Source organism: Cricetulus griseus, chromosome 2, assembly GCF_003668045.3.
Source record: "Cricetulus griseus strain 17A/GY chromosome 2, alternate assembly CriGri-PICRH-1.0, whole genome shotgun sequence".
NCBI lineage: Eukaryota > Metazoa > Chordata > Mammalia > Rodentia > Cricetidae > Cricetulus > Cricetulus griseus.
The window spans coordinates 232651963-232673975 of record NC_048595.1 but is presented as its reverse complement, the minus strand read 5'-3'; the positions used below and the strand labels follow the sequence as shown (position 1 = coordinate 232673975).

Here is a 22013-nt window from a genome sequence, read left to right as displayed (position 1 = left end):
ATGTGGGCTCTGGAGAGACCTCTGAAGCCCTCGTCCTTTCCTCAGGGTGGGGTGAGTCTGCACATCTTGTAGCTGTGGGGGTGGTTTACTTTGTTCTCTGAGACTCCGGGCTCTCCTAGCAGTGCTGCTTAGATTTCTGGCCATCTTGAGACCCTGAAGAGCCTGTCCTTCCATTAAAGTCCAAGGATTTCCACCCTTGAGTCCACAGGCAAAGAATCATCTCATGATCATACAAAGGACAGGATATCTTAATGATCCCAGCCTTTTTATTTAACAACACATAAGCATATAAGCAGAACTATATGATTTCAGCACTAAGAAGAAAGAAGTATTTTATCACATCCCTGGAGAAGGTTATGCTTGCCTGCCATTTCCCACGCTCACCCCAGGAATATATTTGGATGTGATTGAATACAGTGACACACCTGTGCTGATGAAAGTGGAGGTGTTCACGTTATAGTGCTATACTTACTTTGATAGATAGGTCTGTGTCTCTTGGCTACAGATTGGCCCTGTAACACAGGTTTGCTTTGCACATGTGGATGCTGCCCTATGGAGCTGCCTCAGGAAGAGGAGGACTTGTTTGCCAGGGGCATGAGGTGTGCTCAGGAAGCCCAGCATAGGAGCCCAAGGCAGTGTGTTACAGGTGTCCTTGGTGACACTTCCACAGCCACATGGGCAGTGGCTGTGATCAGAGGTGGGACGTTAGATGCCTTCATGGCTGCTCTGCCATTGAGACTCCATCCATCATGTTTCCTGTACTTGATGCCTGTATAGACACGAGAGGTGGCATCCCCACTGTGTGGTTCACCAGCAGCTGTATTTGGGGTGCTTCAGTGTGTTCTAAAAATATGTACAGTAGCCTAGGAGGCTGTGTGCCTGTATTTTAATATTTGCTACAGCAGATTTTTCTTAGCTATGTGCTGTCTTAAATACCTGTCTCTGATCATTAGCTTGCCCACAAGACTAGTCGCTTTTTCTCTAAGTTGTTACAGCTCTCTGCATGGCTCTCTGTTTGGTTGGATTCAGATTTTTAGGCATGAGGTATTTGGGGTGCAAGCTTAGTGTGCTTCCTTCTGGGAGGTGTGTCTGTGGCGGGGTAGAGGTTGTTGAGAGTTGTGCCTGCTCTTCTCACACCTCAAGCCTCTGGGGTGGGGACTGTATCTGTTTGGTGAGTCGTCAGCAGGCTGAGCCACCAGCCTTCTCATCCCAGGGCCCAAGTGTGCCATTACCAGGTCTCCATCTGAAGGGATGTTTTACAACAGGTATGTAGGGCTTTTTTGTCCTTTTGCCAAGATGGATGCTTTTGGTGGCCCTAAATGTTGTCTTCACTAAGGTCATATTGGATGAGGGAGCCTGCATTTTGAAAAGCCACAACAGGTGACATGATGTTATTGCCTCTTTGCCCTCAGTAGCTGTGGTGTGCTCTAGACCAGTTGTATAGGGGAGTCAGTGTTTAGTCCCAGCTATGTAGGTGTGACCCCAGTGGTATACCAGCCAGTGACAGAAACATTTAGAAAACACATACTGCAAGGGAGATGCTGAATTAATAGTAACCTGAATGGTATTTGGATGGCAAGAGACAGAAGGGCTAGCTTGCACGTGTCTGCTCTGGATTTGGTTAAGAGTCTGACCATCACGAGATAGGGACAAGTGAGGATGCTGGGGTACACAGGAGTAGTGGCCCTGTGGGTGAAGCTCCATGGTCCAAGTTGCCGTGGTGTGTGTGTGGGTACCTGTTGACTGTCATTGTGATCTGCAAGTGACTGGCTGGCACCTGTACTCTGCAGTGGACTTTGAGTGCTCATGCTGCTGCTGCGTCCTGGTCTGGGAGAGAGTACTGGCATTGGCTGGGAGCCACATGGACTAGGGCTGTAAGCTCTGAGGTATATCTTCTCATATTGGCTTTGCATTTTGCTGGTGCAAAATGTTCATTGTCCTACACATAAGTCTGTGACAAGTGAAGATGTTGTGGTGACCATGACTCCCCACCACCCTCTCCTGAATGATTCTGGGTGGACCACCTGGGTCTCAGATACACTAGGTTCTGGTCCCTGTGGTCTCCCTGTTTGACCAGGGAAAACTGTCACGGTCCCTGTTGTATGAAAAGGTGGTGCCTCCCATTACTGGTGACTGTGTTGTTACAGACAAAGGGCTGCCTTGGTCACATGGCCACTGGAGCATTTACTAGTGAAGTGCTCAAGAGCCTAATTTAGTGTGCTTTGGAATAGCCCACTGCTTCTTTTAAAGTGGAGGCATGCACTGTCCCTCAGGAGACCGTCATGTGGGACAGAAGCCCTTTTCAGTGACGGCTCCTGCCAGTGGTCGTCAGTTACATCAGGTATGTGGTAAGTCAGAGAAAGCTGCCTGAGACACAGGGCTCACCAAAGAAGTTTGAAAAAGCAGCCCACCAAGTTCTGGCTATTTTGACCTGGTTTACAGTTGAGTTCATGTGCCACCCAGTCCATGGCCTACTGTTCCACTGTGTGAGTCTTGAGTCTGCAAGCTGTGTGACCATAGCATGCTTGGTGGATGACCAGAGTCGTGATGAAGTCTTGATGGATGTCCTACATTCAGATCACATCCATATTCTTAGGACACCTGAGTGTGTTCATTGTAGACACTGGGATTTGGAGATTCTGGAAGAGTGAGATGGAGTGTTGAGGTGGAAGGGACACAGCCCCGAGAGATGCTTCCAGACTGTCCATTCTGAGTGTTGTCATCTAAACTAGGCTCAAACCCCAGCAGACATGAGCCTTGTATGGCATGTTGAGTGCTGGGCACATTTGGTGACAACAGTGAGATGGCGTCCCACTTCTGGCACCATGGGGGAGTTGAGCCTCTTGTGGGATTCTATAGGCTCATGGTGTGACCCAAGCTGGAAGCTCAGCCCTGGGGTTTCTAGGCAGAACGCTCATTTGTGAGTGAGTGCGCTCCTTGGCTTACACCATCACGTCAGCAGCGGTGGAATGATGAGGTTGTGGTGATTCAGACATGGTTGTGGCGTGTGGACAGTGAGGATCACCTGCAGGATTTCAGTTGGGTCCTCTACAGAACTAACGGATGCTAGTAGCTCATTCTTCCTCCAGCGGCTGACTGTGTTACCTGTTGCCAGCATGTGTTGTGGAAGGCTGACCACTATCCTAATCTCTGTCTTATGGGACTGCAGCTGGCCCCTGCCTATATCACTCCAGGTTATAATGGGAACCCCTGCTACCCAAGAGAAATACCTGCATGCCATTCTGATCCCTATATCCCATGGTCTCTTGTACAAGTGCTATGGAGGCCCCATAGAGAGAGCGGCTATTTTCGGGTGGTGCTGAAAAGCGTGATACATTGCCAACGGAAAGCACTTCAGCACAAGAGAATGGGTTCTATTCTGAACATGTTTTGCTGGATTGTGAGAAATTTTGCCTTTTAGGGTCTCGAGTGTGTGCACATGGACTGTGCTTGTTAAGAATCCACCCTGGGCTGAGCAACAACAGGGCTGCCCTGGCTGTGGTGGGGACCATATGTTCTTTTTTGGTGGCCTGAATCTCTTGGTGGGAAGGGGCACACTGCTCTCGGGGACATTTGGGCTGTGGGGAAGACCATAGGGATGCTCAGGAGGATGATACATTCACTGTCACAGAGGTGAAGCCAGAGCACATGCTGAGCTAGCTGTTGAGGGACAGGACTGGCTGTCTCAAAAACAAAGGGGCCAGCTGGGGCGGGGGTACGTGTGTGCACTTGTGTGCATGTGTGTGTGCATTCGTGTGTGGCGCGTGCACATGCATGCGCGCATGTGTGTGTGTGTCTGTGTGTCTGTCTGTCTTAGAATGTAGCAGCATCTTCCCAAAGCCAACAGTAGCTGCTGAGTAGACCCTAGCGAGAGTGAAAGTCCGTTCATCTCCACGTGATATGCTCATGTTTTTCTAACACATTCTAATGTATGACAGGCACACACGCTTGAAATGCAGGCTCACTCTACAGGTGTCCACATGTGCCATGGCTTCACATGCCTATTTACCAGCAGGAGCTTGTGTACTCAGTCACAACTCATGCTCACAGCTATTCTTCCTTCACAAGTGTACAAATGTATAGTCTGAAGGGTTGTTGGGTGGGTCCCCAAGTCTGTATCCTCTTTGGCTCTAGGACTGACTTCCCTTGTGGGTTCTTCCAGCGGATACAGATTCTCCATGGGTCTCCCTTGGTAAGGGCAATGCACAAGCAGTGGCTTGACCATTAGCACCACCAGAGGAAGGCAGCCTGGGTGTCTGTGACCCCATCATGTTGGCCCTTTGGAAGCTTTCCTTTCAGGGTGGCTTTTCTCTGAGGACTTGGGCACTTCAGAAAGAGCAGCTGCTGGTGGTACTTGTGTTGTGAGGGAGGTGACCTTTGCACATTTAGCCAATGCACTGCTACTTGAGAGAGTGTCTGTGGCACTGATGGTGTTAGGACCAGCAAGGCGCTGAGGGGACTGGAGAGTTTCCCATTGCTTGAAGTATGGAGACAGCTTCTCTCTAGATCCCAACTCTGGATTAATGTATTTTGGACATCTTTGGGTTGAATAAATTCAGCCCTTTTCCATTCACAAGACCCAGTAAGGAGCAGGTTGCAGCGAAACTGTGTGCGTGCATGTGCATGTGTGTATACACACACATGCTAGTGTGAGCCCAAGTAGAGAGCAGAGGTTAACTTTGATGTCTCCTTCAAATTCTCTTTGCTTTTAGAAATAGGGTCTGTCATTGCTCCTGGAGCTCACTGGTTTGGCCAGGCTCTGTGGTCAGCCAGACCCAACCATTCTCCTGTGTCTATCTTCCACTGCTAGGATTGTAGACACTACTGAACCCAGCTTTTTTCATGTGGATGCTGGGGGGTGGTCAGAACTCAGGTCCTCATGACTGTGTGGCAAGCCCTTTGCTTACTGAGCCATGCTCTTAGCCCTTGGCTCTGGTTTTGAAAGACACTTGTGGTATTTAGTTTACAGTTTCCCTTAAGAGGTTGGAGAACTGACTTAGGAAACCAGGAGAGCATGTGGTTTGCATGCCTGCAGCGGAGATGTCCAGTGAATGAGGAGAGGATGAGGAATGCAGTTTCCTACCGAGAACTTTCTAGAAGGGAGGTTCCTGTACACCTGGGACATGTTCCACTCCCTGTGTTATGCACACAGTGTCATGCTACCTCTTTGTAAGTACATCAAGATCCTTTTGCCTGTTCTATGTGGTTACACTGATGGGCTATGCCCTCCTCTAGTGTCCTGTCCATTTAATTCATCAGGGACAAGCTGGAGACCTGTGGCTTTTCTTTTTTTGGATTTCTCATTTGCAGACACAGCAGGCAGAACCAAGCCTAAAGTGATTTTTGCAAAGCAAAATAAACTCAGCAGGAAATAAAGCAGTGCCATGGTACATGTGGGCAGGGGTGGCTTGACACTGGGGTTTTGTTGCAGAGCTGAGAAGCCCATGACACCTGTGTGAAGTCACAGTTGTATTCTTGGACAAATTTATTGTGGCTCAGTTTAGACTTCATCCTCAGTACCAAAAGTTCATGAGAATTCGCTGTTGAAACATTCTGAGCTGGAAGCCTTGCTGGGTAGAGCCACCTAAATATTCGCTGTGTTCATGACTTCTTATTGCAGATGGGACCGGCTAACCCTCCTTGAGACCAGCCCCCCCCCTGCACATTCATCTGGAGCCCAGGCAGGGATGAGAGTGTGTGGGCAAAGTGGCTTCTCCTGTGGTTTCATGTTGACTAGAGAATCATGTGTGGCAGCTCACACAGATACTCAAATTTGGCAGACGCTGGGAGCTGCGTTCTTTGAGTCTTCAGTGCCAGGTTCTACAGGTTCACTGCCCACTGTGTTGCTTCTGTCTCCCATAGAGATGAGCATCTAATAATATACACAGCCACCCAGCATCTCTCTATCAGACAAGTGGCTGCATTGAGTGGTGAGTTTGAATGACTTTCTCTGTTACCAGCTAGGGGTGTATGTGTGGTTGTTTCTATAAACACTCATATGTGAGTAATATTCATGAACCACATAGAATCATGTCTATGAACAGGCATGGCCTGTTGAGTGTGGCAGAGGCCCAGTAGCTCCACCCCCCCAGGCCCCACCTTGCCAGATGCAGGATGCATGCATTTACTCTCTGCCTGTCTCCTAGCAGTGCCTTGCACATCTGCTTACAACATTTGCATTGGACAAATTAGAGAAGAGGAATCCAGGGCTGCGTGTGCTCCTGTGTGCAGGGAGGGGGGGGCAGATGAAGGAAAAGTGTTGTCAATAGATGTGTGTGTTATTAAATGACATGTACTTACACAATCACAGGGTTAGCAACATGGTCTTGGGTTCTTGGAAAATGTTCGCAAGCAACTGGCATGATTGACATGAGCCAGTGTTATCCTAAGATACAAGATCTAACCTTCCATGTGTCAGGTCCTGCTGTGAGTCTAAAGAAAGCACTTCTGTTTAGGGCAGGGTAGGTGTTGTGATGAGCCCTAACTGTAAAACTACTTTTGTAGTTACTTCATAACTAATACATAGTCTTAGGTAATCATTTGAAAAGGTTGTTTGACCCCCAAAGGGTTTACAACCAACATGTTGAGAACTACTGCTCTAGGGAAATTAAAAAAAAAAAAAATTTTACGTTCACTTTGACTGAGAAGCTGTAGCTTCCTAAAGCAGTCTTACTTTTGCAAGATCAGTCACAACCATTCCCTGTACAGCCTTGCAGTACTTTTTGTGACCGCAGAACACAACAAGGCCTTCCAGAGAGTTAAGCCAGCATTTGGCTTGCCAAGCCTTTTGGGTCTTGGTGAGGGATGTCTAGGTGGTCTCTCGTCCTCAGAGCTGGAACTTGCTGAGCGTGCTAGTGAACGTGTCTGAAGAGATATTTTTAGACAGGGAGAGCAGGGTAAATCCCACGAAATGTGACATCATGTTCTCCTCAGAAATCAGTCTCTGTAAACATTCCCTGATGGATCACCCTCCTGTAGGGCTCTGGCTGCTTTGCAGAGATCAGTGCCTGTTAGTGGTGAAACTGGGTCCTGTCGCCTCTGCTCTTGACGACTGTCAGTCTGAAAAATTGAAATGGGTGTAGTCTCTGCACTATATGTATAGTTAAGCATTTTGGGAGATGAGACCTTTTGTGATTTCAGGGTACATCGATTGGTGTTTGCATAATGGCAAACAAAGCCTTAAGGCCTGGAGAGATGTGCATTTCACCAAAATGCTCTCCATCCGGGTCATTTGTATGTTCTTAGATTTCAATAACACTCATTACTGGAGTGTTTATTTCTCCCATGATCTGGTAGGGAGGGGGTTTTGGGGTTGTCTTGTTCACACTGGCCTGCCTCCTAGGTGATGGGTAGTGGGATGGTGCGGGACGGGGCCTGCTTTCTGTCCCAGCCAGTCTTTTCATCAATGTGGCGGTGATGTGGAGGCTTTCACACACAGAAAAGCAGAGGTGTGAGATTACTCCAGCCTGATCCATGGATTGTATCAGCCACAGCTGGGTGGTGCAGCTTGGGCAGTGTCTGGAGTTGGGGTAAGTGACTAAGTCCACTGTAGAAACTAATTGTAGCAATAGTGTATTTTATGCTCAACTGATAGGAGATGGGTATTTCTGTGTGGTTGGTTGTTTTCACTGCTGATAATTTCTAAAAGAATTTGAAAAAAATGTTTCTGTTAGACACTGGGGCAGTGGTGGCAGGGGTGGGGTGGGGGTGGGTGGGTACTTCTCTTATAAGCCAGGCTCTTCGAGAAATCTGTCAACCACCTTTACACTGGACTATTCCTCAAGTTCCACGAAGGCTTCCTGATTTTTGACATTGTTTTTAAAAATAGCGGTTTATGAATTTTCACTTTTTCTAGTGTTTACCTCCTCTCTACCCCTCCAGTTTTCAGCTCTGCTGAGTTATTTGCAACATTGGTCTTAATGGTGATGAGGGAGGATGCTAAGGCTTGAAATATGGCTGGTGTCTCAACAGCAGGGAGCCCAGTGTCTTCGGGGCACTGTTGAACAAACAGCAGACTCTCCATCCAGGCTGTTCAGATGGGGGGGTGGTGTAGTTCTCAGAGCCTGGAAGTGGGGTGCTTCATGGAAACCTAGAAGACCATGTCGATGGGGAGACCACATGGCCTGGGAGAGGACAGACACACATGTACTTATCTGGAGAGCCTCATGGAGCAGCCTGGCGCCTGCTGCCCTGGCCCTGTGTTAGCTTTGTGACGTTTACTTTCCTAGTGACAAGGCACTGATACAAGACTCAGAAAGTAGCCAATAGTGAACAAGTCCTCACAGGAATGTGTCAGTTTCAGAGCAGGACAGACGGGTAGGTCTACATGCTAGATGATCTTGTACTTTGATTCCAAACTCCAACCCTATATTCTATTAAAGTTTCTGATTGCCCTCACAGTAGTAGGTAGTGTTAATAACTAGGAAAGAGAGTGTCCATACTCGTTCATGCTTGAGCTTCTCTGGGTGAGAGCCTTGGTTCCTCAGTGGGTCCTCAGCTGTGACCCATCCAAATATTAAGGGAGAGAACACAGAGGTTTTTTTGCCCCCTTCCTTTTAAGACGTGTGTGTGTGTGTGTGTGTGTGTGTGTGTGTGTGTGTGTGTGTCTGTGTGTCTGTGTGTCTGTGTGTCTGTGTCTGTCTGTTTGTCTGTGTGTTCGTTCCTTCTGCCCCCCCCCTTTTCAAATGTAGCATAGCCGAAGAACACTTGAAAAATGTGTATTTGTTTTTAACAGAAATGCCCAGGTTTCTTGTTCTCTGATGCCCAGAGCGGGGTGCCGTTGCTCTCTCAGCGTTGTTGGTGGGTCTGTGTCCTTGTCCTGAGTGGAGGAGGTGGGAGGGCTGCTCTCATGAAAGCAGTGCCTGCATCCAGGTCTTCTATTAGGGTGGAAAGGACTCCTGCTCATGGTAGATTCCTGATGGTCTGAGGACACAGAAGCCTGCAGACCCTGCCCTGTGGCCTGCACACTCTGGAGCAGTGAATACATCCCTTCATGGACCTCTGAGGGACCCTAGTCTGGGGACACTGAATCACAATTGTTAATCCTGTGCAGAGTGGTTTGTGAGGAGAGGGACTCTTCATTGTTGTTGGGGAATTCCCCCCATTTGTTCAGATAATACGTGTTTTGTCTGCAGAAGTCGGATAAGCTTGCCCAAGATGTTAATGATGTATTTTAATTCATGGCTCATAATTCTGCAGTGTGACTCTCGAGGCCCTTTCATTGTCTGCAGGAGAACAAGCCCACAGTGTCCTGCAGCCCAGACCGGCAGCTCCCACATGGTGTGTGGGGTGTGCTGGGCTCTGCACCCACCTCATCTCCTGGAGTTCCGGGAACTGCCCAAAGGCACAACAAGCATAGCTCTCTGCCATTTCTGACTCGTCTCCCAGAGTCTTTCCAGGTTAAGCTGTGTTACAGACTGATAGGCTGGTGGGGGCATTGCCCTGCCCCTCTGGCTCCCTGTGGCCTGCGTTCCTGATCATTTCCCCCTGTTCACAGAGGAGGAAGCACACAGCAGGTCCCCACAGAAGGCCTGTGGCTCTGGTAGAAGAGGCTTCAAAAGGACATAGATGCAGTTCACCTGGTTGGGGAGGCCAAAACAGTTAGAGCCCTATAGAGTTAATGCCTGAATTGGAATTGAGCAGGTCTTCCTAGACAGAGCTTTGAGGGCAGCAGACTCTGGCTTCACCTCCAGCAGATCTAACAGAGTTACAATCTCACGTCTCAGAGAGCAGGTCAGATGGAGTCCTAGTCCCCGCACCCCCCCAGCAGGTCAGATGGAGTCCTAGTCCCCGCACCCCCCCAGCAGGTCAGATGGAGTCCTAGTCCCCCCCAGCAGGTCAGATGGAGTCCTAGTCCCCGCACCCCCCCAGCAGGTCAGATGGAGTCCCCCCCCCAGCAGGTCAGATGGAGTCCCCGCACCCCCCCAGCAGGTCAGATGGAGTCCTAGTCCCCCCCAGCAGGTCAGATGGAGTCCTAGTCCCCCCCAGCAGGTCAGATGGAGTCCTAGTCCCCCCCCCAAAACTAGCAGGTCAGATGGAGTCCTAGTCCCCCCCCAAAACCAGCAGGTCAGATGGAGTCCTAGTCCCCCCCCAAAACCAGCAGGTCAGATGGAGTCCTAGTCCCCCCCCCCCAGCAGGTCAGATGGAGTCCTAGTCCCCCCCAGCAGGTCAGATGGAGTCCTAGTCCCCCCCAGCAGGTCAGATGGAGTCCTAGTCCCCCCCAGCAGGTCAGATGGAGTCCTAGTCCCCCTCCAAAACCAGCAGGTCAGATGGAGCCCTGCTCTCCCTGCACCAGCAGGTCAGATGGGGTTCCTTGGCTTTTGGTTTCTTCTGTCCAGACCTTTGTTCTTCCTCTTAATACAGTTTCAGGCTCAGACAAACTGGGAGCAGGGTTGCTTTGGAAATGAGTGGGTATCATGACATATTTAAAAGTTGGCTTCCTCATTCCTTCCTTAGGTTGACATTCTGATAGTGTCAGCTTTGCTAGTTTTGGGGAAAATGGAAACCATGCAGCCTTTGTTCTGTACTGGTTCCATTCACAGGCAGAGCGCTGAGGTGGATTGTATGCCATGAACTTTTTGTAAAAATGTACGCACAAACCCTGGCACAGCTGTATTCAGCTAGTCAGGAAAGTATCATTTAAGATGTCAGAGGAAAACCTCAGGGCTGTCCTGGGTGGACCCTGCTTCCTTGTTCTGCCTGCAGGTTGGCTTTTACTTGTTCTGGGTGGGGAGGGCTTTGTGGCTGGGGTTGGAGGAGGGGTCTACATAGGTCTTGGAACATCCCCACCTCAAAATGGAGAGACCACTGTTCGTTTGAACAGACCCTGAGTATCTCGAAGTTTTCAAATTGTAGTTAGGGAAAGATAATTTCCCCAACTGTATTCCTGAGCACCCAGCTTCTTTGTGCTTATGTGGAGGGAGTGATGGTGAGGCGGAAGGGGGCCCAGTACAGGGGTGGGGATGAGGAAGGTTCCAGAGTGTTTCCACTTTCCTGTGCGTCTTGTCCGAGTGGCATGTCTTCATGGATAAATTCCAGTTCCGTGCAAACGGGAGGACTAATGGTACTTACTCACCCACTACTAGATTCAGTGCCTGGGGCGTCTGGGTAAATTTGTAGAGTACCTTCAAATTGTTTATCATACATTTGACCCAGAAGTCTGAGTCACAGCAGCAGTGTTTCTCAAGCGTCACTCGATATGGAGACCATATAAAGTTGGTCTTTATGAAGTGCCCTGGTGTTGAGTATGCTGGCTGTGTGTTGTGGGTACTTCTGGCCCCGGGTGAGGCTTTTTAGCTGTGCGAGTAACCAGGTGTAGGGTAAGTTAAAAGGACCCTGGAAGTGCCCTTTACTGCCTCCTTAGATGCATCTCAGGGCTGTCCCAAACTGCTGCTTTGTCCCTTTGAATTTATTGCACTAAATACTGTTAATGCCAGTGACGGGTGTCATGGACTACTTCACTGACATTTTGTTCATTCATTTGGAAGTCACTCACTGAAAGTCTCGGAGGTGCTGAGCATCTGTACTGAGTGCTGAATGTCACAGCTCATATGCATTAAAATCTAACCCAGCCAAGCATTTATAGGATTCTAAGCTTTACCATCCCTGCATGTTGAAGATGGAGAGATGGACTGAGAAGGAGAGAGGCAGGGATACTTTCCAGGTGGGCTGATGTTCCTTTACAACCTGTTGTCAAGCAGTGCTGCTCATCTGTATGTCAGAGGCTAAGGTGGTAAGGAAGGCTGTACGGCAGACAGTGGGTAGGACAGTTTTACTACTGGGGCCAGGTGCAGGGCACAGGGGTGCAGGTGTGCAGGGGCAGGGGTGCAGACACAGCAGGGATCAGACCTTGTAGACCAGGCTAAGGCGTTCTGTGCTTGTGGCAAGGCTGGAGAGACCTATGAAGTCTCCTTGAGGTTGGTGGCACTGTACCCCGGGGGGATACCTACTAGGGGGTGGGGTGACTCTGTACTGTACTTTACTGTACTGTACTTTGGACAGTCCCTTGCTTGGGGAGTGGTTCATAGTTAGCTGAGCACTGTGCTCTGGGACAGTGTTTTGGTTGGTGGTGGGATTCAGAGTTACCTAGGGAGGTGCATGTGTGAGGCTCAGGGAAGGCCTGTGCTTGTGATGGATAAAGGGGTCAGGGAACCAGCGGTCCTGATGCTGAGAGTTCAGCCACATCGTTTGGAATCTCAGACGTCAGTTCTCACAAGTGAGCATCACTCCATCTGGGCCTGGAAACATCTCTTGGCCCTGCCGGCACATGGCCAGCATGTGGTTTGTGATGGGGTTTGTGTTTTGCTGCACCGTCTGATCTTGGAACACCCTCTATCACCTTTCCTTGCTCAGTTCCTGTCTGTCCCAGCATGCTCAGCTTGCCTAGGACCCGAGTGCTGTGACACACCCTCTTCTTGTGTTTGCCCTAGGTGGGTGCTTGGCAGTGGGGAGCATGTGGTCAGTCTTGGGGTATTGGGAGTGACTCAGTGTCTCACATTGTTCTGTAACTGGCTTGTAGTCCAATTTTACCAGGCTTCCTTTCCCATGGGCATTTGGGGTTTTACTTCACAGTGCTTATTCCCCCTGTCCATAGAATAACCCCAGGTCCATCTGTGACTGATCGACAGTGCAGGGGTGAGTGGGAGTGACGTGTCTGTGCTATGGTGTTGTCGGGCTCCTCATGGAAGGATCTGTAGTTTGCATGGTGCCCAGAAGTTAACTCTATTTCCAGTCTGTGGAGTGTGGTAACTGGGCAGTCTTCACCTAAGGCAGCTGGGTGACATGGAGAATTGGAGAAGTTCCTCTGTGTGGGGTGCTGCAGCCTGATGGTCTCAGATCCAGAGAGAGTCACTTGACCTGCCTATGTCACCTGGGTGACCAAGGTCAGAAGAAACTTGGTGCTGTCGGGCCTGGGCTGTGCTGTTCATGTAATTTTTTTCATACACTTCCTTTCTCTCCATCTCCTGCAGATTTTTTTAATCCAAGACACATTGATATTTTTCTTTCCCCTATTAAAAATGTGATCATTTAACTTTTATAAAAAAGAAGTATATTCTTTAGAAATTATACAAAGCACATTTTTTTGTATTTTGTTTTTTGATTTTTTTCAAGAGAGGGTTTTTCTGTATAGCCCTGTTTGCCCTGGAATCCACCCTGTAGATCAGGCTGGTCTCAAACTCAGAGATCTGCCTGCTTCTGCCTCCCAAGTGCTGGGATCAAAGGCGGGCACCACTGCAAAGCCATTCTGTGTTTATGGGGAAAACTTGCTCACTGAGCAGAAACCCACCGGAAATCTATTTTAAAATGCCAGACAGCCAAAACAATTTGTTACAACCTTGCCTTGTCTAATTCTGAGTTTCAGCCTTGGGAAAAAATTGGTGTATGTTATACAAAAACCCACAAAGTGTTTCATGTGAGCCCTGGTGTCCTCATAGTAGCAGAACACACCACTCTTGTTCCCCTCCTCATGCTTGTGTGGTTCTGGACACCTCCATCACCTTTGTGTAGGTAGCAGGCTAGCATGTATTGGCTGGTTGCTTGCAGGTTGGCATGCTCTGTGGGAGCCCTGGCAAGCCAGAGGGTGCTGACATTCTGGTTAGACCCAATTAGTCACAGGCTACCACATGTGTGTGAGCCACTGCCTGTCAGGTAAGACTGTGATAGGTATATCACTGGAGACTGTCCTAGCCTCTGAGGCCATGGGCTTTAAGGACAGAAGGTTGGTATGGTTGGTTGGACAGTCCTGTTGTTGCTTTATCCAGCCATGAGTTCTGAGATTAGTATCTATGGTCACTTCTGCAAGTGACATTCTTGATTAATAGCCAGAGGAACGAGTACAGGGATCTGTTGGTTTGACCCCTGAGTGACCCTATGAGGATCTGCGGTAGAATTAGTTTTTGACAAGGCCCTGGTCTCCAGCCTGCATAGGAGGAATGATGGCTCAGCCTGTGGTCAGAGTGGCTAGGTATCCATGCATCATTCCACAGATAATGATGTCTGGACTTGATTGTGGGCACTATGCTCTCTTCACTTCTACATGGCTGTTATTTTCTCTTCTGTGCCATTGGTGCTCAGAAATCCTCCCTGCTGGTTCTCCTGGGTTTACTTCAGGGCTGTTTTTTGAGGACCTGGTGGGCAGTAGGAAGAAGGCTGTGCTGCCTATGGCCCAGAGGTCTTGCCCTGAATGAGTACCTGATGGCCTTCATTACAGGCCCTGATGCCACTGGCTAGAGCTGTAAGCTAGTTTTGGAATGGCTAGGTAGAAAATGGAAACTGCTCACCCCTGCAGTCTCTGGGCTGGTGTCCAGCTGTGACTGGGGTGGGAATGGGCATGTGTCAGTGGGCGAGCAGAGCCACACAGAGCCCTTTTTGAAGGCTGTCTGGACACATGTGGCTCTGCCGTGTGTCATTTCCATACATTATCAAGGGTGGGGAGTGCAGGAGATGGTGGGGGGCAGAGGACAAGGCCAGCTGGGCAGTGCTGCCATGGAGGTGGGGATCCACACCACACGTCTGTAGCCGAGGCTGCACAGGCGACCACAGAGGGCATGTGCTTGCAGGCCTTCATGCTGCAAATGTTCACTTTAGTCTAGGTGCCCTGTGGCTATTTTTCTGAGTCTTTTCTAGGGCTCTGGATGGGACTGTTCAATTCTCATAGGTAGCTGAATGGCATTGGGCACCGTCATGAACACATGCCAGCTCACTGGAGTCTGAAAGCCCTTCAGGTACATTCACACCCAAGATTTTGTTTTCTTCCCCACGACTTATCACTGTATGACTCTTTAAATGTGCAAGACTTTTATACCCTATTTGATCCTTAAGTTACACATAAATATTTTTATTTTTCCCATTCAGTATTTTCAGGGGTACGAAATTAATGTCTGGGAAAAGGTAGTACTTCCTAGGTATTGTTTGCCTTGCATATTAAGTCTTTGTAAATAACTGTACAGCCATATAAAACTCCGTGATAATATTGTTTGAATTCCATTGTCATTGAGACATGGTCAGGATCACCTTCTTTAAGAAGCTTATACATTTTACCTTACTTTGGGGCCAGTGAGTTTTGGACCCTGTCCCTGCTGTTTGGCTCGCTAGGCTGTCTGGAGGAGCCAAGAAGGCATGCCTTCCAGAAGGCTGCCCAGCTTGGCCTCTGTATGTTCATTTAGGTGTCCTGGAGACGTGTAGGGGGTGCTGCCTAGCCTGTCCTTTCTGTGTTCATGTAGTTGTCCTAGAGACCTGTAGGGGGCGCTGCTTAGCCTGGCCTGCCTATGTCCATTTAGGTTCCTTCCAGACCTGTAGGGGGTTTCTCCCCTGCATGCTTGGGCATGTGCTGTGACAGCAGGCTCTAGAGGGGAAAGCCCTTCCAACAGACACAACTGCTGTTCTGTGGCAGGCAGCCGGGTCCCAGTCCATCTCATGGCTCTTGCCAGCCCTGGGTGGTCTGGGTTCTCTCCTCAGTTCCATCTGTGTTTTAAGGTCACTCTCAGATTTCTACCTTGTGTATTTGTGACCACGCTGCACTCAGAATCCCCAGTCCCTGAGAGGGTGCCTGGATGATGCCTGCCATATCCAGTGGTCTGCAGTATGTGCTCCCTCTGTTGGTCAATAGTTTCCTTCTTGGCTTTATCTCAGCTTTATCTCAGTTCAGGAGATGTCCAGAGCAGGCAAGGAGCTGGTACCTAAAGCTCTTTGGGAAGAGACCCTGTGTGCTTGGTTTAGTCTAGCATGCTGCTAGACTAAAATGAAAACTAGGCATGTGACTTCTTTGTGTTTTGTAAAATCCAGCAAACGTGGTGTGTGTGTGTGTGTGTGTGTGTGTGTGTGTGTGTGTGTGTGTGTGTGTGTGTGTGTGTGTGTGTGATGTCTCAACACCATATCCCCTGATCTGCACTGGACATAGGCACATAGGCTGCCAGGGTTGAGTAGCTGTCATGTAGCTAGTAGGACCCAAGAAGGAACCTGCCTTTCATTCTCTGGTGGGTGGATAGGTGTAGAATTGGAGTGATGATGTGTGAACTTAACAATGGTTGGCACCATCTTTTGGTCATTGTTAGGGCTAGGGTTTGAATTTGACCCAGAAGGACACAGTGAGTCAGGAAGGAGACCACATAGCCATTTGTTTGAAGGGGTCCTTCCTGGAGTTTGGACTCAGTCCTGCAGCTGCAGCTTGGGGTTCCTTGGGTATCTGGGAGCAAGGAGTCAGGTGGAAGGAAATGGTAGGCTAGGCCAGATAAGTGTGGTGGCATGATCTGTGGCTGCCCTTGTGGCCAAGACATGTATACAGAGCCCAGACAGGGTTGCTGCCACAGAAGGTGTGGTTGCTGTGGCCTTGGGAGTCTGGGTGTTTCTGCATTGTGTCACTGTACGTTCCTAGTGGAGGGCTCACCTCCACAGTGTTGAAACCAGCCAGGCACTTTTAGCTCCTGTCAGCCGTTCACCCCTGAGGCTCAGGGACCGTGGGCTGGATTCAGCCAGACTGCTTCCCATCTGGTTTTACTCTTGATTCTCTGTCCCTTATTGTGCAGAAGCCTGCATTTCTCCATGCTCGCAGAAAAGCCGTTCTGTAGTGTTGCTTAAAGGTGTACTCTTTTGGTTACTTTAGCATGAACTATTAATTTTCATCACAGGGCAAACAGCTCTGGATTCAGGTTGGTTGGTTTTCATGGTGGAGTTTTCAGAATTGACCAAGGCAACACTGTGCACTTGATTCCATAGGATGCTGTATTGACAGGGTTTGTGTCTCTGTTACAGGTGCTTGCTGCCATCTGGCACATCACAGACTATGCACCTACTCATCACAAATACCTCTCTCCCCTCCGGGCAGCAGGAGCCCCTCTGAAAATGGAGAGCTAAGACACGCCCTTAGGCCCTCACGACACAAGACTGTACTGTGACCCACACATCATCGTCCTAATGGATCGCAGCAGAGAGGCTGAGATGGAGCTGAGGAGAGGACCCAGCCCACCCAGGGCTGGCAGGAGCCACGAGGTGGATGGGGACAAGGCTGCGTGCCACAGCTGTTGCATCTGTGGCAAGAGCTTTCCGTTTCAGAGTTCACTGTCACAGCACATGCGCAAGCACACCGGAGAGAAGCCCTACAAGTGTCCCTACTGTGATCACAGGGCTTCTCAGAAGGGCAACCTCAAGATTCACATCCGAAGCCACCGTACAGGGACTTTGATTCAGGGGCATGAGCCTGAGGTAGGCGATGCTCAGCTGGGCGAGATGCGTGTGTCTGAGGGCCTGGATGGGTGTGCCAGCCCTACCAAGAGCACCTCAGCCTGCAACCGCATGCTTAATGGGGCTGTGCCTATGGACAACGGCAAGATCCTGCTCAGGAGCAGCCGCAAGGAGGCAGAGGGGGCCGCTGGTGCCCAGGACGCTGCTGAGGCCATGGCGCAGTGCTCCTTCTGTAAGAGCCGGTTTGAACGCAAGAAGGACCTGGAGCTGCATGTACACCAGGCCCACAAGCCATTTAAGTGCCGGCTATGCAGCTATGTCACCTTGCGGGAGGAATCTCTGCTGAGCCACATCGAGAGGGACCATATTACTGCACAGGTGCCCAATGGCAGCAGCAGCGAGGCCTGTGTGGAGAATGGCAAGCCAGAGCTGAGCCCTGGGGAATTTCCATGTGAGGTGTGTGGCCAGGCCTTCAGCCAGACCTGGTTCTTGAAGGCACACATGAAGAAACACCGGGGCTCCTTTGACCATGGCTGCCACATCTGTGGCCGGAGATTCAAAGAGCCTTGGTTCCTCAAGAACCACATGAAGGCACATGGACCCAAGGCAGGAAACAAGAACAGGCCCAAGAGTGAGATGGACCCCATTGCCACCATTAACAATGTGGTGCAGGAGGAGGTCATCGTCGCCGGCCTGTCCCTCTATGAGGTCTGCACAAAGTGCGGGAACCTGTTTACAAACCTGGACAGCTTGAATGCCCATAACGCCATACACCGCAAAGTTGAAGCCAGCCGGACACGAGCTCTGGCTGAGGAGGGGGACTCAGAGGGTCCCCTTGACACCAAGCAGTTCTTTTTACAGTGCCTGAACCTGACACCATATGTGGCTGGTGACGTGTCCCCCAGTGGGCAGGCTGGACGCCGGGTGGCTGAGTTGGACCCCGTCAACAGCTATCAGGCCTGGCAGCTAGCCACCAGGGGCAAGGTGGCTGAGCCGGCTGAGTACCTCAAGTATGGGACCTGGGATGAAGCGCTGGCCGGGGATGTGGCCTTTGACAAGGACAAGCGTGAATATATACTGGTGAGCCAGGAGAAACGAAAGCGTGAGCAGGATGCCCCTTCCACCCAGGCTCCACCCAGGAAGAGGGCCAGTGTACCTGGAGACCCCATGCTTCCTGGCCACCTTGACCCCCGGCCAGCCTCACGTCCCAACCGCCGGGCTGCGGCTACCACAGGCCAGGGCAAGTCCTCTGAGTGCTTCGAGTGCGGCAAGATCTTCCGCACCTACCACCAGATGGTGCTCCACTCTCGTGTGCACCGCCGTGCACGCCGTGACAGGGATCCTGAAGGGGACAGGGCAGTGCGCGCCCGCTGCGGTTCACTCAGCGAGGGTGATTCAGCTTCCCAGCCAAGCAGTCCTGGCTCAGCCTGCGCCATCGCTGACTCCCCAGGCTCTGGCCTGGCTGAAGAGGTGGTGGATGACAGTGGTGAAGAGGTTGTGCCTGAACCCGCATCAGGTGAGCAGGTGTGCCTGGGTGGATCAGTTTCAAGTAGCTCATGCAGCCCTTCATTCAGCTGGCCTTTTATCAAGGCAGTCTTGCTGGAGAGACTTGCATCCTCAGGTGTGCCTATGTTTTAATGACCTGTGTCCAAGTGGCCATGAATTTGGGCATTCTGCACTTAGTGGTTCTGGAGTTTGCACAGGTGTAACCAATGCCGTCAGTTCCTCCTGTCTCTCCTTTTGCTCCTGACCTATAAATGCTGCACTAATGAGCATGTTTGGTTTCTTGAGTCCATGGTCTCTTCTGGGTGTCTGAAGTCTCTGAGGAGTGACTCCTAGACTCCTCTGAAATGGCTTTCTCTTCACTTCTGTCAGAACAGGGTTCTTGTGATATGACACAAATATACACACACTTGTGCACACTCCACCCCCACACAGAAAGACACCGCATATAAACACCCATACACATACTTGTTCATGTACAAATAAGCACACATGCATATACAAAATATGCACCTACACCTGTACATGTGTGCACATCACACACATACACACACACACACACACATTCATGGAAACATGCCATAGGGAGTGTGGCCCCCATAGGCTTGTATATTTGAATGCTAAGTCATCAGGGAGTGTGGTTCTATTTGAAAAGGATTACAAGGGGTGGTCTTATTGGAGTGGCTGTGGCCTTGTAGGAGTTATGTCACTGGGGTGGGATTTGAAGTTTCAAAAGGTCATGCCAGGCCCAGTGTCTCTCTCTTTTTCTCTCTTCTTTCTGCCTGTGGATGAAGATGTAAAGCTCTCAGCTCCAGTGGAATGCTTACCTGGATATCACCATGCTTGCTGTTATGATGTAATATATGAAACTCCTTCAATCAAATGCTTTCTTGTATAGGAGTGTCTGTGGTTGTGGTGTCTCTTTACACAGTAGAGCAGTGACTAAGACAGACAGAGTAGAACAGTGACTAAGACAGACACTGCAAACACAAACACACAAGCATGCATATATATACAAGCATGGATGCATGCATATACGTACATATCACACATTCAACATCCACATATACATCCACAAATACATACTTATTCTGCACAAACAAGCACATATGAATATACACAAACATGAACATGTTTGTATCATAGAGCATGGAAGTGCTACACATAGACACCCCAGGCACACACATAAAAGACACATGCATATAGACAAGCATGCATGTGCACACATGTGTATATTACACAAATACAAGGAAGCACAGACACAAAAATGCACATGTATACTTACTTAGGCACAGAGAAGCACACATGCACGAATCACAATGCATGTATGAACACATGATGTGTGGGAATCATAAACACACAACACTTGTTGATGTACAGTTATACATGCTCATATATTTAGCATGCACCACACATGTCATGAGCTTGTTTTTGTACACATACACTCACGCAATATAATGCTCATGTACACACACTTTTCTTTTAATGGCAGACATCTCTGTGTAGTTATAATTAATCTCCTCGGATTCAGGTAACCCTGTGGGCTTAGAGACTGTTAATTAGAACAGATTTCCTTTTAAATAGCAGCCATGAAAATGTTTCCAGATCCCTGGCTTGACATTTTCATAATTTTCCCATTTTTAAAATAAGTTTTAAGCATTTTGGTGTTGCCTTTGTTTCTTTGCTCACGAGTTGCCGTGAGGAAAAGTCGATTCTTGAGGTGCGGAACCTGTGATTAGACATACCCAGGGTGCCCTGTGGTCTTACAGCTGGTGGAAACTGTTGCTGTTACTTGAAGTTGGGCACTAATAGTCAGAGGAGCCCATCGCAGGGCTGTTGGGTCTGCAACAAGGAAGAGGGCCTGTGTGCTCTCCTTAAAGATGAGCAGAAACAGGCTATGTTTCCTCACTCGGGGCTCAGTTGAGTCTAGTTATTATTAGATTTATATAGTGTGCTACTTGCCTGGCCTCTGGGAATCCTATATGGAGACTGAGCAGCTGCAGGGACTGGTGAACCAGGACAGCATGCTGCCTGTCAGTCTTACCATTCCTGGAGCTGATCACTCATCTTGGGTGGGGTAGGGCAGCAGGTGCTTGGGGAGAGGGGAGGGCTCACTGTTGAAGCCCTTCTGCATTTCACTAGCAGCTTAAGGTGCAAAGTATGGTAAGATGAAGTGGCCCCCGGTTGACCTTTTAAAACTTTAGCCCCCTCCCCTTTATTTTGTATACTTAGGTACTTTACTGGCGGTGTTTTGGTAACACCGACTGTTTCATTATGTGCATGTTGGGTAAAATATTAGGGAAGCTCTGTATCTTTTTTCCACTCTTTTGGAAAAGAATTGTTTTTGTAGTAATAGGGATTCGAACCTATGGCCTTGTGTGTGAGGTGAGCACTCTCCCAGTGAGTGACATTGCCAGCATCTTTACTTTTTGAGACAAGATCTCCCTGAGGTGTGGAGGCGAGCTTTGAACTCACTATGTACCTGAGCTGGCCTTAAACTCCTTAGCCTCCTGAATAGCTGAGGTTGTAGGTTTTTATCCAGGTCCAGCAGAGAGGGAAGATTCTGACTCTAACCCCCATTTGCTGGGAGGAAGTGTGCTGTGGCCCCTTCAGAACCAAGATGAACTTTGCTTTTAAAACATTAAAAAAGCCAAACACTTAAGACATTATCAGCGTGTGCCTGCTTGTCTGTATGTACACCAGGCTCCAGAGTCCAGGAGAAGCTGTTAGAGTTATGAGTGGCCATGAGCTTTTAGGATGCTAAGGGCCAAGCTCTTGTCCTTTGTAAGAATAGCATGTGCTCCTAAAGGCTGAGCCCCCTCTGGAGCTCCCCTTAAAACATTTACAAAGTATCGGAGACCACTGCTTCCTTTACACAAGATGTTGAGAATTTTCTCTAGGAAAGTGAGACAGTGTCTCATGCTGACCCTGAACTTACTGTGTAAATGGGAATGAGTCTGAGCTCTTAATTCCCCTGCCTTCATCTGCCCAGTGCTAGGAGGGCATGCACCACCATAGCAGGTTTGTGTGTTACTGGGTATCGAACTCCAAGGGTTTGTGCATGTCAGGCAAACAGTACCACTGCACCACATATGCAACCAAATCTCTTAGTAAAGAAAAATATCTGTCATCCATCTGTCTGTCTGTCTATCTATCTTCTCTATCATCTGTCTATCTATAGGTAAATATAGATATGTATATTTTCATGTTATCCTATACACACTTTGTTTTTAAATTTAACTATGGGAACAGAGATGAGGTTGCAACTTAGTAAGAAAGGAAGAGATTTGTGTCACCGTTACTGTGGGAGCATAACAGTGTGTTGCAGAGTC

General features: G+C 49.2%; 1 protein-coding gene across 14 annotated transcripts in view; it reads left to right on the top strand.

The window, feature by feature from the left end:
* The window catches only part of Znf516 (zinc finger protein 516), an 89013-nt gene that overhangs the window by 28528 nt on the left and 38472 nt on the right, over nucleotides 1-22013 (top strand). For 12 of the 14 annotated variants that reach the window (XM_027403708.2, XM_027403706.2, XM_027403702.2 and 9 more), the window contains one exon: nucleotides 16750-18694. In XM_027403708.2, the coding sequence (XP_027259509.1) occupies nucleotides 16912-18694 (1783 nt within the window). In that variant the 5' untranslated portion in view covers nucleotides 16750-16911. Of the gene's footprint in view, nucleotides 1-4035; nucleotides 7530-14533; nucleotides 14724-16749; nucleotides 18695-22013 lie in introns of those variants that run through there. The other 2 variants (XM_027403707.2, XM_027403705.2) reach the window with 2 other exon arrangements.